The 15,878-nt window shown below is 40.3% G+C and overlaps 1 protein-coding gene across 2 annotated transcripts in view; it reads left to right on the forward strand.

Annotated features, from left to right (window-relative positions):
* The window catches only part of pibf1 (progesterone immunomodulatory binding factor 1), a 91,546-nt gene extending 86,654 nt beyond the window's left edge, over nucleotides 1–4,892 (forward strand). For both annotated transcript variants that reach the window (XM_078402278.1, XM_078402277.1), the window contains exons 17-18: nucleotides 388–564; nucleotides 4,150–4,892. In XM_078402278.1, the coding sequence (XP_078258404.1) occupies nucleotides 388–564; nucleotides 4,150–4,203 (231 nt within the window). In that variant the 3' untranslated portion in view covers nucleotides 4,204–4,892. The remainder of the gene's footprint in view (nucleotides 1–387; nucleotides 565–4,149) is intronic.
* The last annotated feature ends 10,986 nt before the right edge of the window (nucleotides 4,893–15,878 follow it).

Genomic DNA, 15,878 nt, shown 5'->3' on the forward strand with positions numbered 1-15,878 from the left:
CCGAATGGCCTACTCCTGCACCTATTTTCTATGTTTCTATATTTGTAGGACATGGCTGCAGATATTCCTAGTGGATTGGGGAAATATTTATTTCTCATTAAATTTTAAAAATTGGTAACTTCATTTTGTTCATTTGTTGATAAAGGCCCCAAAACATTCAATCTGTATATCTGATATCAGTTAATTAAAAATCCAAGGTCTATTTGTTCATTTAATTGCTGAGGCAAAGTGCAGATATTAATTAGCTGCAACTGGTATAAAATCTCATAGACAGTAGACGTTACCTGTTTACAACTTATTTTACTATCAATCCTTTTTTATATGTTTCGATATGTGACATTACCCGTTTACAAGTTATTTTACTATCAATCCTGTTTTATTTTGCAGGAATTGGCAGTAATGAAGCAAGTTCTGATAACTTTGCGCAACAAGCAGAGTGATGGTGGTTTGCAAGGTGCTCAGCATGAAGTCAAAGTCATTCCTGTTGCCTCAACATCTAAATTGTCCCACGGCATTCCCCCAGAGGAGGAAGAAAACATCTACAAACCAAAACCAACAGTTTTTGTAAGTTGTTTTGTCAGAAAGAAATACTTACGATTAAGACTAGCCTAAATATTCAGTTATGCTGGAGGTGTGAAATGTAGGAAGACATCTGTTCACCTTAATTCTGACATCCAGTTATCATGCCCATATTTCCAACAAATAATTTTCCTCAAACCATGTCCTTGTCAAACAAAAATCTACGGATCTTAATCTTGAAAATCTTAATAACAATCTTCGAGTTCCTACTTTCCTGCAGCACCAGTGATCAACTCGTAATCAAATTCTAAGATATCATTTATCTTGTCTTAATTTAGAGTCAGATTGTATAATTCGGAATCAAACATTTTTCTTGAGGAGATCTTTTTGCTTCATAGAGGTTTTCAATGGCACTGTATTTTTCATAAATGGAAATAAATCTAACAGTGCAGTGAATGTTTGCTCCTTTATTAAGGACATGTTAGCTCTTGCTAGAAGGTATTATCACTGAGAGTTATCATTATGGAGTCAGTTTCCAACCTTGCCATGCATTCGAGTTACATGTGATGTATTTCAGACACTGTCTCCATAAGAAATTATTGTGCTGATTCAGACGTTACATAGCCGCTCTTAAAGGCTAATAGGATATTGCCAGACCCACAATTAGAGCACATGAAATAAGTCACATGCCACATGATACAATTTCACGTAATTGAGCATTTTCTTAAACTCTCAACACAAAATGAAATATGTACAAATGTGATCATTTTAGCATCAGTCTCTGTTTAATTTGTTGATAATTAGTTATAACTTTTAAGGGTGTCAGAATCTAACATTTTGTTTTGCACACATTCTACTGAAAGGTAGTAATGTTACACAATTAAGAATAAACAGATTTACTTCAGTAATTGAGTTAAAGGATCTGATGATATTCTCTTAACAGGCGGAATATTTTTATTGCAGTCTCCATTCATATTTGGTAGGAATCCCAAGATATTGCACAGAATTTCAGAGTCAAGTAGACACAAATAATTGAGGAGAATGCTGAAGGAAAATCTGACCCTGGTTCCCAGATAGCAATGTATTGGTACTAGCAGAATGACTTTTCCATAGGAATAATGATTGTCATTTTACTCCAGCCAATCTTTATTTTGAAGATAATATTGAAGGCACAGAATAAGTGACTTATGTCTTATTAGAGTTACTTGCTTCTTAGAATTCATGTATATATATTGTTTAACCTGAAGATTACTTGTGTATCTTTAGTCCAAATTTCAGTCGAAGGATATGAGCTTAGTTATGAAGCCACCATTTGCTGTCCATCTCTAAGCCCCTACCTAGATTTTGTGGAGATGGCTATTTCCATAGCTTTGTGGCCCGAGCTGTCAGTGCTCCAATCCAGCTGCCATTCCCTCCTCCCACTCCCCATTGAGTAGTGACGACTGACAGATGAAGAAGAGCAGCAGTTGTTTCACTGCAAGAGACACAGGCCAGACCAAGTAAAGACAGCATATTTCCTTTGGGTATTTTTCATTTGGGTATCCTTATAGATTATTTGTCATATGACTGATTGTTGATATTACAAATTAGAGTAATGGAGCTGTACAGCGAGAAATCTGGCTCTTCAGCCCAACTCATCCATGCTGATCACACACCCAAGCTTGCCCATTTCCTTCCAAATCTTTCCTATCCATTTACCTATTCATGTATCTTTTAAATGAAATAATTGTATCCACCCTACCACTTCCTTTGGCTGCTCATTCCATGCACACATCACCCACTGTGTGAAAATGTTGCTCCTCGGTTCTCTTTTAAATCTTTATCTTTCGCCTCTGACTTTAAATCAGTGCCATCTAGATTTAGACTCCCCTACCCTGGACAAAAGGCAGTGGCTATTCACCTTATCTATGTCCCTCTTGATTTTATTAGCATAAAGGTTAATGACAAAAGGTCATCCCTCAGACTCCTCAGTTTAGTGGCATCCTTCCTAGTACTCCTTCCACAATACTCCAAATGTAGTTTTACTAATATCTTGTAAAGTTGTAACATGATGTTCCAACTACTTGGTATCCTCACCAAAAAAGACAGGCTTGGATAGCAGTAAGGGCATCATTCCGAGTCAGCATGGATTTACGAAGGGGAAATCATGCTTGACTAATCTTCTGGAATTTTTTGAGGATGTAACTAGGAAAATTGACTGGGGAGAGCCGGTGGATGTGGTGTACCTCGACTTTCAGAATGCCTTCGACTAGGTCCCACATAGGAGATTAGTGGGCAAAATTAGAGCACATGGTATTGGGGGTAGGGTACTGACATGGATAGAAAATTGGTTGACAGACAGAAAGCAAAGAGTGGGGATAAATGGATCCCTTTCAGAATGGCAGGCAGTGACTAGTGGGGTACCGCAAGGCCCGGTGATGGGACCGCAGCTATTTACAATATACATTAATGACTTGGATGAAGGGATTAAAAGTACCATTAGCAAATTTGCAGATGATACAAAGCTGGGTGGTAGTGTGAGCTGTGAGGAAGATGCTATGAGGTTGCAGGGTGACTTGGACAGGTTGTGTGAGTGGGCAGATGCATGGCAGATGCAGTTTAATGTGGATAAGTATGAGGTTATCCACTTTGGTGGTAAGAAGAAGAAGGCAGATTATTATCTGAATGGTGTCAAATTAGGAAAAGGGGACGTACAATGAGATCTGGGTGTCCTAGTGCATCAGTCACTGAAAGGAAGCGCGCAGGTACAGCAGGCAGTGAAGAAAGCCAATGGAATGTTGGCCTTCATAACAAGAGGAGTTGAGTATAGGAGCAAAGAGGTCCTTCTGCAGTTGTATAGGGCCCTAGTGAGACCGCACCTGAAGTACTGTGTCTCCAAATTTGAGGAAGGATATTCTTGCTATTGAGGGCGTGCAGCATAGGTTTACTAGGTTAATTCCCGGAATGGCGGGACTGTCATATGTTCAAAGACTGGAGCAGCTAGGCTTGTATACACTGGAATTTAGAAGGATGAGAGGGGATCTTATCGAAACATATAAGATTATTAAGGGGTTGGACACGTTAGAGGCGGGAAACATGTTCCCAATGTTGGGGGAGTGCTGAACCAGGGGCCACAGTTTAAGAATAAGGGGTGGGCCATTTAGAACGGAGATGAGGAAAAACTTTTTCAGTCAGAGAGTTGTAAATCTGTGGAATTCACTTCTTCAGAAGGCAATGGAGGCCAATTCTCTGAATGCATTCAAGAGAGAGCTAGATAGAGCTCTTAAGGATAACGGAGTCAGGGGGTATGGGGAGAAGGCAGGAACGGGGTACTGATTGAGAATGATCAGCCATGATCACATTGAATGGTGGTGCTGGCTCGAAGGGCCAAATGGCCTACTCCTGCACCTATTGTCTATTGCCAAAAGCCTTCTTCACCACCCCTGTTTACGCCTGTCTCTCTTTTCAAATTTAGACCTACATCCCTTGGTTTCCCTCTTCTGTTAATATATAATGCAATGTGATCCTTAAAAACAAATTTGGGGACTCCTTAATAATTGGTTGATGACATTTTGTACTTGAGGATCACTTTATACAAAATGGCTTTTTCTACTGTTCCTAAGCTTTGTTTAAATTCTTTTTACCTTGCAGACAAACAGGGAATGTCCAGCCTGGTACACGAAACTGAAGCATAAGAGTACCTGATCTTTTTCATGTACTGTTTAAAGAATTAAAGAATCTACACTTCATTGTCATACTGATTTTCTGTGGCACAACTTGAGTTTTTCAATTTGATTGCTGCGAATCTAATTATGTGTTGTTTCTGAACCACTCAAAGCACATTTACAGTAAATGTTCACGTTAACCTGCATTTATGGTGTAAATACATTCTGAATCGGGCGTCAAAGCCTGCTTGAAACCAGAGAGAAGTAGATTGAATGTGGTCTACGATTTCATTTCGCTTCCTAGCTGGTTGAAGCCAGTAAAACCCAATTTACAAAGCACGTTTAGCACTGAGGTAATGTCTAAATCACTTTGTACTTATGCTATATTTTGTAACGTACAACTAAAAGACAAATTGTCAAAAATGATTGCAATAATTTTATTGAAATGGATAACCAAGTTATATTTTGTGATCTTGCACCATATAAGTTTGAAAACAAAATGATGATTTTTTAAATAATTTATAACAAACTAGTATTTTACATGTGTGCAGTGCTTTAATAACTAATTTATCTGTCGAGAAATACAGTTGACATTAGCATCTTATTGTAATGTAAAGGTTTTCTCATCTGTAACAGCTGTGGAGGAGTCCAGTGTTTTACTGGGTGTTTGAAGTTCCATATCATATGTGTGAAATATATTGTACATACCTGTAGTAGTGTTTAATTTATTAGAGAATTCACATTAAAATGTCATGTTTTTATATTCAAGCTATCTGCCTATTTCCTCCTCCAGTTAAATAGTTTGCCTCTTTGCAATCAGTTGTTCTAAATACTTTGCTTATTTCAGTGCACACCTTAGTCTTCTAGGTTTGCTTCACAATTTAATCATTGAATGAATGAATCAGTCTGATAAACTTCTGCACATTTGATGTTTGCACCTTTTGAATACCAGAAATTATACGAGGAGTTTTGGAATAAAAACAGAAGTTACTTGACATAGTTGGGTAACATCACAGAGAAAGAGACTGATCACTTTAGATTAAATTTAAGGACATTCTATGCCAGGGATAGGGACAGACAACAAACCTAAGAGTAACAATGTGGGAGGTGGATGAGAATGGATCAGAATGCCTTCAATGTGGCTTGCTGCCCGAACTCGCCAACCATGGGGCACTCCTGCCTGCACTAACCTGATCCATGTATGAAGCTGACCACCTGTACCTGAGATGGTGGAACAGGCTCAGTACTTTAAACAGGTCTCAGGCACAGTCATGGAACACCGCCTGCCTTTGTCAACTCACTGTTGCCAAAGATCTTTGGAACAGATTGTTTTTGTTAAAGAAATTTAAAAACTGGTCAAATGGAGTTATAAAAAATATTAAATTAAAGTAAAATTAAAACCCATCTAAAAATGATAAATAAAATAAGTAAAATAAGCAAACGTTACTCTTTCTTCATTAACTTGGTGACTTGAGTGATGCGCTTTGAGTCATAGTTATGCCATTCATTATGAACTTACCTGATCCCACAAGAAATATTTGAAAGCATCATTGCACACTTGTTTCATCATGAGACCATCATTTTTTTTTTGTCATTTGTAACCAAATAACTGCAATGATTCAGTCATTGTGACTCTCTGTGATCTATTCACTTTACCATTGTTTTTCTGTAACTATAATGTCTAATTAAGCACTAGCCAGAGGCTCACTTCTTTGAACAACTTCCAGCGGCTGGATTATCAAAGTACCAGTTAGTAAGCTTTGCCACCAGCAACACTTTAACCTTTGATATTTTGTTTAGGCCGTTGACGAACTCATTGTTTAGTCAAAGATGTTGGAACAAAATCTGACCACGTTTTTAAATGGTCCCCTGGTCCATTTGCACATTTCTGCGTCTATGCATTCATTATTGCCATACTCCATGGTGTTCACACCTATTATTAAACAAAACAAAACAACCTTGCCACTCGTGAGGTCCCTTGGGGTGATATCCATTCCCATGTTTGAGGAGTGTCCCAACCGGAATCTACTCTTCTGTGCTTCCCCTATAGACGTCTCAGTTTTCATGTTTTGGCCTCAAACCGAAATATGAACTTTCTTTCACTTTCCCTACCTGACCTACTGAGAGTTCACAGCGTTTTCTGTTTTTCAGCACCTGTATGTTTTGACGTGCATTGAGAGCTTAATTCAATTAGAAATTTGTCCTATTTATTATTACAGCAGTTTGTATTAGAGCACAGACAAAATACACGTGCCTTGGTTGTCTGAATATGTTTACTGCAAACAGAAGCCACAATTAGACTTGGCTGGAATGTATCCTTGGTAACTATTTGAAGAATCAATTCTGGTACTTGGAAGCAAGCTGTGCTGTAGATTCTATGGAGCCAGAGTTATTTTTTTTAATTCTAATGTTCGTCAACTGGAAACAAGGTACTGTGATGGATTTGTGTCTAGCACCTGTTATTAGATTGTCAGGATTAATGCTGGCATGTTGCATCTTTTGTCTGATTAAGAGCCTCTAAATTTATGGGCTCAAGTAGTATTCATGGAGAGGATTGAGCTAGGAACAGTACTCACAAAACAGGAAAATAAATCTTGCCAATTTCCAACAGAGGGACCATGGGATAAAAATGGCTTGAAGACTGGAAGAAATGAAACTTAACCCAATTATAGATATTGGTGTTGTTTCAGAATAACAGTCGACTTTGAAATCAAATCTTTAATTTTATTTTTGTTTATCAAACCAAAAGCTCTGTCATGAAGTTAAATATGTTCAGTTGATAATTTGTGTATAAAAAAAGGAGAATAACACCTCTCCCTAGCAAGATGGTGCAGGAAGAGAGGCTTTACAGGGCATTGGGTGTAGATCTAGGGAAGGCGGGACATTTCCAAGCTAAAAGGATAGCTAAAATTAAGGTCCTCACTAGAATGTCAATTGGTGCTGTGTCAGAGAGCTATACAGTATAGAAACAGGCCCTATGGCCCAACATGTCCATGACAACCAAGTTGGCATTCAGGGTGGGTCCCATTTGCCTGCATTTGGCACATAACCCTCTAAAGCCTTCCTATTAATATTCAAATATCTGTCCAAATGTTCTTCGTAAGCTGCAAATTGTATCCTCTGTGGAGGATGATTTAAACCAAGATGGCAAGGAGATGGGCATACAGAGGCAGCAATGAAAGGGAGGGAATAAATAGAACCAAGACAAGAAATAGATTTTTTTGTTCTGGATCAGACTAAGAGAGAATACAAGGACATGCAAGGTAGGTTCAACAAGATTGGCGAGCTGCAGTGTAGTAAACCATGTGGGATTACAATGTAGACACATGAGACTACAGATGATGGAATCAAGAGCTAATAACAAGCTACTGGAGAATTTGTTGGGTCAAGCAGCACCTGTGGAAGGAAATACACTGTCTACATTTCCGGTCAAGACCCTTCTACAGATTTGATAACGTTTGAAGAAATAACAGAGGGGCTTGATGAGCAAAATGCAACTAATGTGGGACTTGCAAAAGGTATTTGACAAAATTCCCTGTGATGAATTTGTCATCAAGATTAAAGGCTATGAACAAAAGGAGCTGGAGAAGCATGGACAGAAAGTTAATTAACAAGAAATGATGAAAGATTGTTCCATAGACTGGAGGGGTGCCTAATGAAATCAGGACCATTGGTTTTCCCAATGCATGTTATGAATTTGGACATGGATGCTCAGGATGCATTTTCCAAATGTGCAGATGGGATAACAATTGGAGGCAAATTGAACAATGATCAGGATATAAGTGAAATAGGCAGAAAGGTGGAAAATAAAATTAGATAGTGAAAAAACATGGAATTGTTATGTTTTGGGAGAAAGAATGAGATGGTACGATTAAAACTGAATTTTTTAAGTGGTTTAACAGAGAGATTTGGAGCCACATGTGCTTCATTCAAAGAAAATGGTAGGGCAGTTTATTAAACCCTAGGTTTTATAAAAAAGAGAGGCAGAGAGTATAACAACAAGGAGGTCATAATGAATCTGCAATAAACACTGATGTGGCCATAAATGGTCTCCTTTGTCCAGTTCAAGGCAACATTTTAAGAACGATATAATAATTTTGAGGATGCAAAAGCAGAGTTGCCAATTTGATTCTGGTGAGAAGAGACGTTAGTTATGAAGATAGACTGAAGAGATTAGAGACTTTCTCCTTGGATCAGGGAAGTTGTGATGAGATCTTACTGCAATATTAAAATCATGAAAACTACAGACAGAATAGGTGGAAATAAATTGTTCTCATTGGTGGAGGCAAGAGGAACTGGGGTCATAGAATGAAAGTGACTGGCAAGAGAACTCAGAGGAGTAATTTTTTGTTTACCAGTTTGTTAAAGTCTATAATGCATTGTTAAAGGTGGTATAGGAATCAGAATGAATTATAATCCAAAGAGGAACTGGTAAGTATCTGAAAAGAAGCAATTTTCAGCAGTGATTGGTGAGGACAGGGATTGGGACTATCTGGATTGATTTTAGATAGGGTCAATACAAATTTAAAGGGCACATTATCTCTTGTGCAACATCAATTCTGAGAGGATTTTGTTACCCTCGGGTTGAAATTGTTCAGTGCCGTGCCCATTTAAACTAGGAGAATTGACGGGAGAGCCGGTGAATGTGGTGTACTTCGACTTTCAGAAAGCCTTCGACAAGGTCCCACATAGGATAATAGTGGGCAAAATTAGAGCACATGGCATTGGGGGTAGGGTACTGACATGGATAGAAAACTGGTTGACAGACAGAAAGCAAAGAGTGGGGATAAATGGGTCCCTTTCAGAATGGCAGGCAGTGACTAGTGGAGTACCGCAAGGCTCAGTGCTGGGACCGCAGCTATTTACAATATACATTAATGACTTGGATGAAGGGATTAAAAGTACCATTAGCAAATTTGCAGATGATACAAAGCTGGGTGGTAGTGTGAACTGTGAACTGTGAGGAAGATGCTATGAGGTTGCAGGGTGACTTGGACGGGTTGTGTGAGCGGGCAGATGCATGGCAGATGCAGTTTAATGTGGATAAGTGTGAGGTTATCCACGTTGGTGGTAAGAATAGGAAGGCAGATTATTATCTGAATGGTGTCAAGTTAGGAAAAGGGGCCGTATAACGAGGTCTGGGTGTCCTAGTGCATCAGTCACTGAAAGGAAGCATGCAGGTACAGCAGGCAGTGAAGAAAGCCAATGGAATGTTGGCCTTCGTAACAAGAGGAGTTGAGTATTGGAGCAAAGAGGTCCTTCTGCAGTTGTACAGGGCCCTAGTGAGACCGCACCTGGAGTACTGTGTGCAGTTTTGGTCTCCAATTTTGAGGAAGGATATTCTTGCTATTGAGGGCGTGCAGCGTAGGTTTACTAGGTTAATTCCCGGAATGGCGGGACTGTCATATGTTGAAAGACTGGAGCGACTAGGCTTGTATACACTGGAATTTAGAAGGATGAGAGGGGATCTTATCGAAACATATAAAATTATTAAGGGGTTGGACACGTTAGAGGCAGGAAACATATTCCCAATGTTGGGGGAGTCCAAAACCAGGGGCCACAGTTTAAGAATAAGGGGTAGGCCATTTAGAACAGAGATGAGGAAAAACATTTTCAGTCAGAGAGTTGTAAATCTGTGGAATTCTCTGCCTCAGAATGCAGTGGAGGCCAATTCTCTGAATGCATTCAAGAGAGAGCTAGATAGAGCTCTTAAGGATAGCGGAGTATGGAGAGAAGGCAGGAATGGGGTACTGATTGAGAATGATCAGCCATGATCACATTGAATGGTGGTGCTGACTCGAAGGTCCGAATGGCCTCCTCCTGCACCTATTGTCTATTGCAACACAATTATTTTAGACAAACTCTCTGAGAACAGGAAATGATTCATGTGTAAGAAGGAACTGCAGATGCTGGTTCACACCGAAGGTAGACTCAAAATGCTGGAGTAACACAGCGGGTCAAGCACCGTCTCTGTTGGAAAGGAATAGGTGATGTTCCGGGTTGAAACCCTTCTTCAGACTGAGAGTCAGGGGGGAGGGAAACTAGAGGTATGCAATGTGGCAATGGTTGGGTGAGGTGGGTGGTTTCAGTGGCAATGGATGAGTGAACCAGATAGTTGCGCAGACAGAGTCCATCTAGTCCTCACCTTTCACCCCATCAGCCGTCGCATACAACAAATAATCCTGACATTTTTGACACTTCCAACGGGATCCCACCATTCTTCACATCTTCCCATCTCCCCCTTTTCGCTTTCCGTAGAGACTGTTTGCTCCATAACTCCCGGTTCATCCATCGCATCCCACCCAAACCAACCCCTCCCCGGGTACTTTCATCTGCAACCGCAGGAGATGCAACACCTGTCCTTATACCTCCTTCCTCACCTCCATCCAGGGACCCCGGCAGTATTTTCAGGTTAGGCAGAGGTTCACTTGCACCTCCTCCTACCTCATCTCTTGTATCTGTTGTTGTCATTGCGGACTCCTATATATCGGCGAGACTAAGTGCAGACTGGGCGATCGTTTTCCTGAACACTTGCGCTCAGTCCGCCTTGGCCTACGCAATCTCCTAGTTGCCAAGCATTTTATCTCCCTTTCTCATTACCACACTGATCGTTCTGTCACCCGGCCTCCATTGTCAGAGTGAGGCCACACGCAAATTGGAGGAATAACCCCTCATATTTTGCTTGGGCATCTTACAACCCAGTGGTAGAGCCGTGATGAACAAATGTTGGATACATACACCGTAAAAGCAAGTTCCTCATCACAAATCCTTCACCTTGCTTGAACTTGCTGCTCCAACAGTCAATAAGTCATCCCATATTCAGAGCACCATGCAATGATAGTTTAAAGGTTCTCTCAAGGTAGGCAGAGCAATATATATTTCAACTACTGTGTTCAAATCTGCATTCTATCCTTTCACATAATTGGCAAAAAAGTCCTCTCACCCAACACATTCTCTTTCTTTGGGACATTTTTCACAGATTTTTCATTATGTTCTAATCCTACAGATGAAGGAAAACCACAAGTGAGTACAGCCGCAAGAGTGAGCCACAATCAATTCACAAAATTAATTTGTTCTGTTTATATATTTTGACCTAAGCCATTATTAATTCTGTTTCATCAACCTGCCTGTGGCTTCAACAATGCTTGTACTGTGCTTCATTTATGTGGTTTTGGCCACCTTGGACATTGTCTTCTTTGGCTGCTTATCGACCCACTGTGATCCACTGTCCACTGAACAACAAATGGATGGTGGAGGCCCTCTGGTATCATGAACAAAAGACGTCACCAACAATCAAATTTGTGTCACAAATGCTGGACCTAACCTCAATCTGATGCTCCTTTAGTAAATCGAGCAGCAGAAACACCACTAGCCTCCATTGTGATAACCCAGATTGTGGCTGCCAAAATACAAACCGTGTTTGAAGACTGTTGTTCACTGTCCACTGGGATACAGGAATATGGGGGGACCTCATTGAAACATACAGAATAGTGAAAGGCTTGAATAGAGTGGATGTGGAGAGGATGTTTCCACTAATGGGAGAGTCTAGGACTAGTGGTCACAGCCTCAGAATTAAAGGACGTTCTTTTAGGAAAGAGATGTGGAGAAATTTCTTCAGTCAGAGGGTGGTGAATCTGTGGAATTCTTTGCCACAGAAGCCTGTGGAGGCCAAGTCAGTGGATATTTTTTAAGGCCGAGATAGATAGATTCTTGATTAGTACAGGTGCCAGAGGTTATGGGGAGAAGGCAGGAGAATGGGGTTAGGAGCCATGATCAGCCTTGATTGAATGGCGGACTTGATGGCCCAATTCTACTCCTATCACATGACATGACCTTATGATTCTGCCACATAGCTCACAAATCACATATTCACTCACCATCCGATCTACAACATGATAAGCACCCCCAGTTATTTGTGCACTTTAAAATGACTCAGGCTTGAGCTCTTAAAGATGCAATGAGCAGCATTGTGCAACCAATGGCTGTAATTTAAGATTTCCAAATTACATTTGCGCAGGCAATTTATTTTGTATTATCGCAATTGCACTCGTGTAAATAATATTGAGACATGCTGGGGTGATCTGCACATCGCCCTGCAAAGTGTTTACATCCAGCACTCTTTTTATTACCCCAAATCTGGAAGTATAATCGTGGTTGTTCACAGCCATGGTGATGTAGAATTAGAGTAGTTAATGTGGGCATGGAATCACCAAAATACTCACCTTTTCAATTTCAACGATACAATCACATCATTAATTTACTAACAAACTCAAACAGTGCTCCAGCTATTTAGAGATGTGTAATACAAACAAGGGTTTATTTTTAAAAATCAGAAATAAACTGTAGACTACAACTTGGTACTTGCAGACTGCTTTAACAATGAAACGTCAAAGCTGTGGTAGTCGTTTTGCATTGAATGGAAATTTAGATGGATTTCACACCAGCTCTATCAAATTCAGGAGCACTTTGGTCTTGGACTTGTCACTTGGAAACTAAGATCCTCAGCTGAAGTTTCATGCTGGCTGTTTTGGGGAAATTTAAGAGCACTGTCTGTGAAGTGATCTACGATGACATAACAAGGTAAGTTTGCTTCCAGTTTAGGCAACACAGCTTACCCATTCAGTTCATAGAGGCTGATAAGCAGAATGAAATATTGAACTGAAGACTGGAGCAGTACAAAAATGGAGTGGAACATGGAGCAGGAAAAAGAAAAGACATAAATAGTTAAAAAGAATAAAAGGAACCAGTTTGGAGCCCCAGGTTAAATCCCAGGTCTATGCTGAATTGTTTGATCTCAATGAGAATGACAACCATGGCTTGGCCTGAGGACAACACGCCTGTAAGAAGTTTTTTTCAAAAGGCAGATTCATCTTTTCCAGGACCTTATGCAGTGAGGGGTTGTATATGAAGAAGATTAGCTTTGCCTTTGATGATGGTCAATTTTGTTTAAGTTGGTATCTGGCAAAGACCACAGGACTGTTCGACAGCAGATTTCTTTTTGTTAAATTTGCATCTGGGTCTAACATAGATCAAGTTACTGAGAGGCCTGAACTTGAGGAAATTCTGTGCATTAGATTTGGAATTTGTGTTCTTCCTCAGCAATAGCACAACCCATGCCACCTTTCTCCCCATCTCCACACCCACATCCTACCTATCTCAGTGCAGAGGGTCAAGGAGAAAATTAACACAGTTTACAAGTCCCAAAATATTGTGAGATTTTTGAACTCCAGTCATAGTCATTGGAAGGTGCAACATTGATTCAATCAGCTATTTAGACTCATCCTGCATCAATCCGATTTTGTGATCTCATCAATTTCTCTCCAGATATTATTCACCTGTCCATTAGGGACAATTTATAATGGCCAGTTAACCTATCAACCTAGAGGTTTTAGGCATGGCAAAGGAAACCAGAGCACCTGGAGGAAACCCATTTGTTTACGAGTAGAATGTGCAAACCTTACACAGGGATTGAACTCAGGTCTCTGGCTGTTACAAGGCAGCAACTGTACTAGTGGCAGTAGTGTGCCATTGCTTTAATGAGCAGGTTTTATCCAGTTAAATTATCTTAATGTGAGGAGATACTTTCAAGAGAGGGATAAGACCTAGATGATAGTAAAGAGAGAGATGATGTAATAAGGGGTAGGCCATTTAGAACTGAGATGAGGAAAAACTTTTTCAGTCAGAGAGTTGTAAACCTGTGGAATTCTCTGCCTCAGAAGGCAGTGGAGGCCAATTCTCTGAATGCATTCAAGAGAGAGCTAGATAGAGCTCTTAAGGATAGCGGAGTCAGGGGGTATGGGGAGAAGGCAGAAACGGGGTACTGATTGAGAATGATCAGCCATGATCACATTGAAAGGGCTCAAAGGGCCGAATGGCCTCTTCCTGCACCTATTGTCTATCAAGCATTTGATAATGCCATAGAGTCATACAATATGGGAACAAGCCCTTCGGCCCTACTTGCCCACACCCACCAACATGTCCCATCTACACTAGTCCCACCTGCTTGTATTTGGCCCATATTCCTCTAAACCTATCCTATCCATGTACCTGTCTAAATGTTTCTTAAACGTTGCAAATGTATCTGCCTCAGCAACCTCCTCCAGCAGTTCATTCCATACACCCACCACCCTTTGTATAAAAAAAGTTACCTCTCAGGTTCCTATTGAATCCGTCCCCCCTCACCTTAAACCTATGTCCTCTGGTCTTTGATTTCCTTACTCTGGCCAAAAGGCTCTGAGCGTTTACCTGATCTATTCCTCTCATGATATTGTACACATCCATAAGATCACCACTCATCCTCCTGTGCTCCATCGAATAGAGTCCTAGCGTGCTCAACCTCCTAATTTAGCCCTTTTGCTCGGGCCTTCGAGTCCTGGCAACATCTTCGTAAACTTCTCTGCACCCTTTCCAGCTTGACAACATTTTCCCTATAACATGGTGATAGTAATAATCTTATAAATACACATTATTTTGATATGTGTATTTATAAGATAATTACAAGGATAAAGCAAAGACATTGACTTTTTAGATAGTCGCCCACCATCAACATCCTGGGCTAGGTTGGTGGAGACTCGTGTTCAGTCCCGACCAGAAAACTGATTGGTGCTTTGCTATCCTGTGGCATATGATCAGTAAAGTTATGCATGGTGTTGACAGTCATTTAATGTGAAGCAGGATCCTTATTATTTACCAGCAGGATAGGCGAGAATTGGATTTGACTAGACATGGGTTGGTAGATGACAAACTGAAAAGCTTCTTTTAATCTTGCAGCACCCATGTTTTTATCATCCATTGACAGATGACTGTTCTCTAAGTTATTGTCCAGGTGCCCCGGGTTCCTCCCACACTCCAAAGACATGCAGGTTTGTCGGTTAATTGGCTTCTGTAAAATTGTGAATTGTCCCTGGCGTCTAGGATAGTGCTAGAGTATGGGGTAATTGCTGGTTAGCGCAGACTCGGTTGGCCAAAGGACCTGTTCCCACGTTATATCTCTAAAGTCTAAAGTCTGAGATTTCTATTCAATCTTTCCCCTCTCACTTTAAATCCATGTCCACTGGTTCTTGATTTCCCCCATTCTGGGTAAAAGACTGTACATTTACCTTATCTATTCCCCTCGATTTTATACACCTCTAAAAGATTACCCCTCAGCCTCCTGTGCTCCAAGGTAAAAAGGTTCCTAGCCTGCCCCCAACCTCTCCCTATAACTCAGGCCATCAATTTAGTTTTATATTTAGTTTATTGTTTAGTTTAAACATGCAATTACTAACACCAATAGAATAGAACCTTCAATGTTTTTGTTTCTGAAGTTCCAGTAAGTAGAAGATTAGGATGAATAAAAATTTGGTGATAAACAAACAAAGTTCACAAGAAATGTTAAACTATTATTAAAATCCACATCCAACATGTTAGCACCTTGGCAAGCCTGCAAAGTTCACAAATGTTGCATACCAGCTTGCATTTTCCACATTACACAAGTAGTAGATGGAATGATAGGAGCACATGCCTGCCGTATTATTTATGTTCCCGAATTGAAGGGGATAATTCTGTCCTTGTTTTATTAGTACATGTAGCAGTCAAAGGAATCAAATTTTGGAAATGAATTCAGACCCCTTTGAATGTTTAGATTTCGTTAGGTTTAGCTCTTAGGGCTAAAGGAATCAAGGGATATGGGGATAAAGCAGGAACAGGGTACTGATTTTGGATGATCAGCCATGA

This window comes from Rhinoraja longicauda, chromosome 7, assembly GCF_053455715.1.
Source record: "Rhinoraja longicauda isolate Sanriku21f chromosome 7, sRhiLon1.1, whole genome shotgun sequence".
Taxonomy (NCBI): Eukaryota; Metazoa; Chordata; class Chondrichthyes; order Rajiformes; family Arhynchobatidae; genus Rhinoraja; species Rhinoraja longicauda.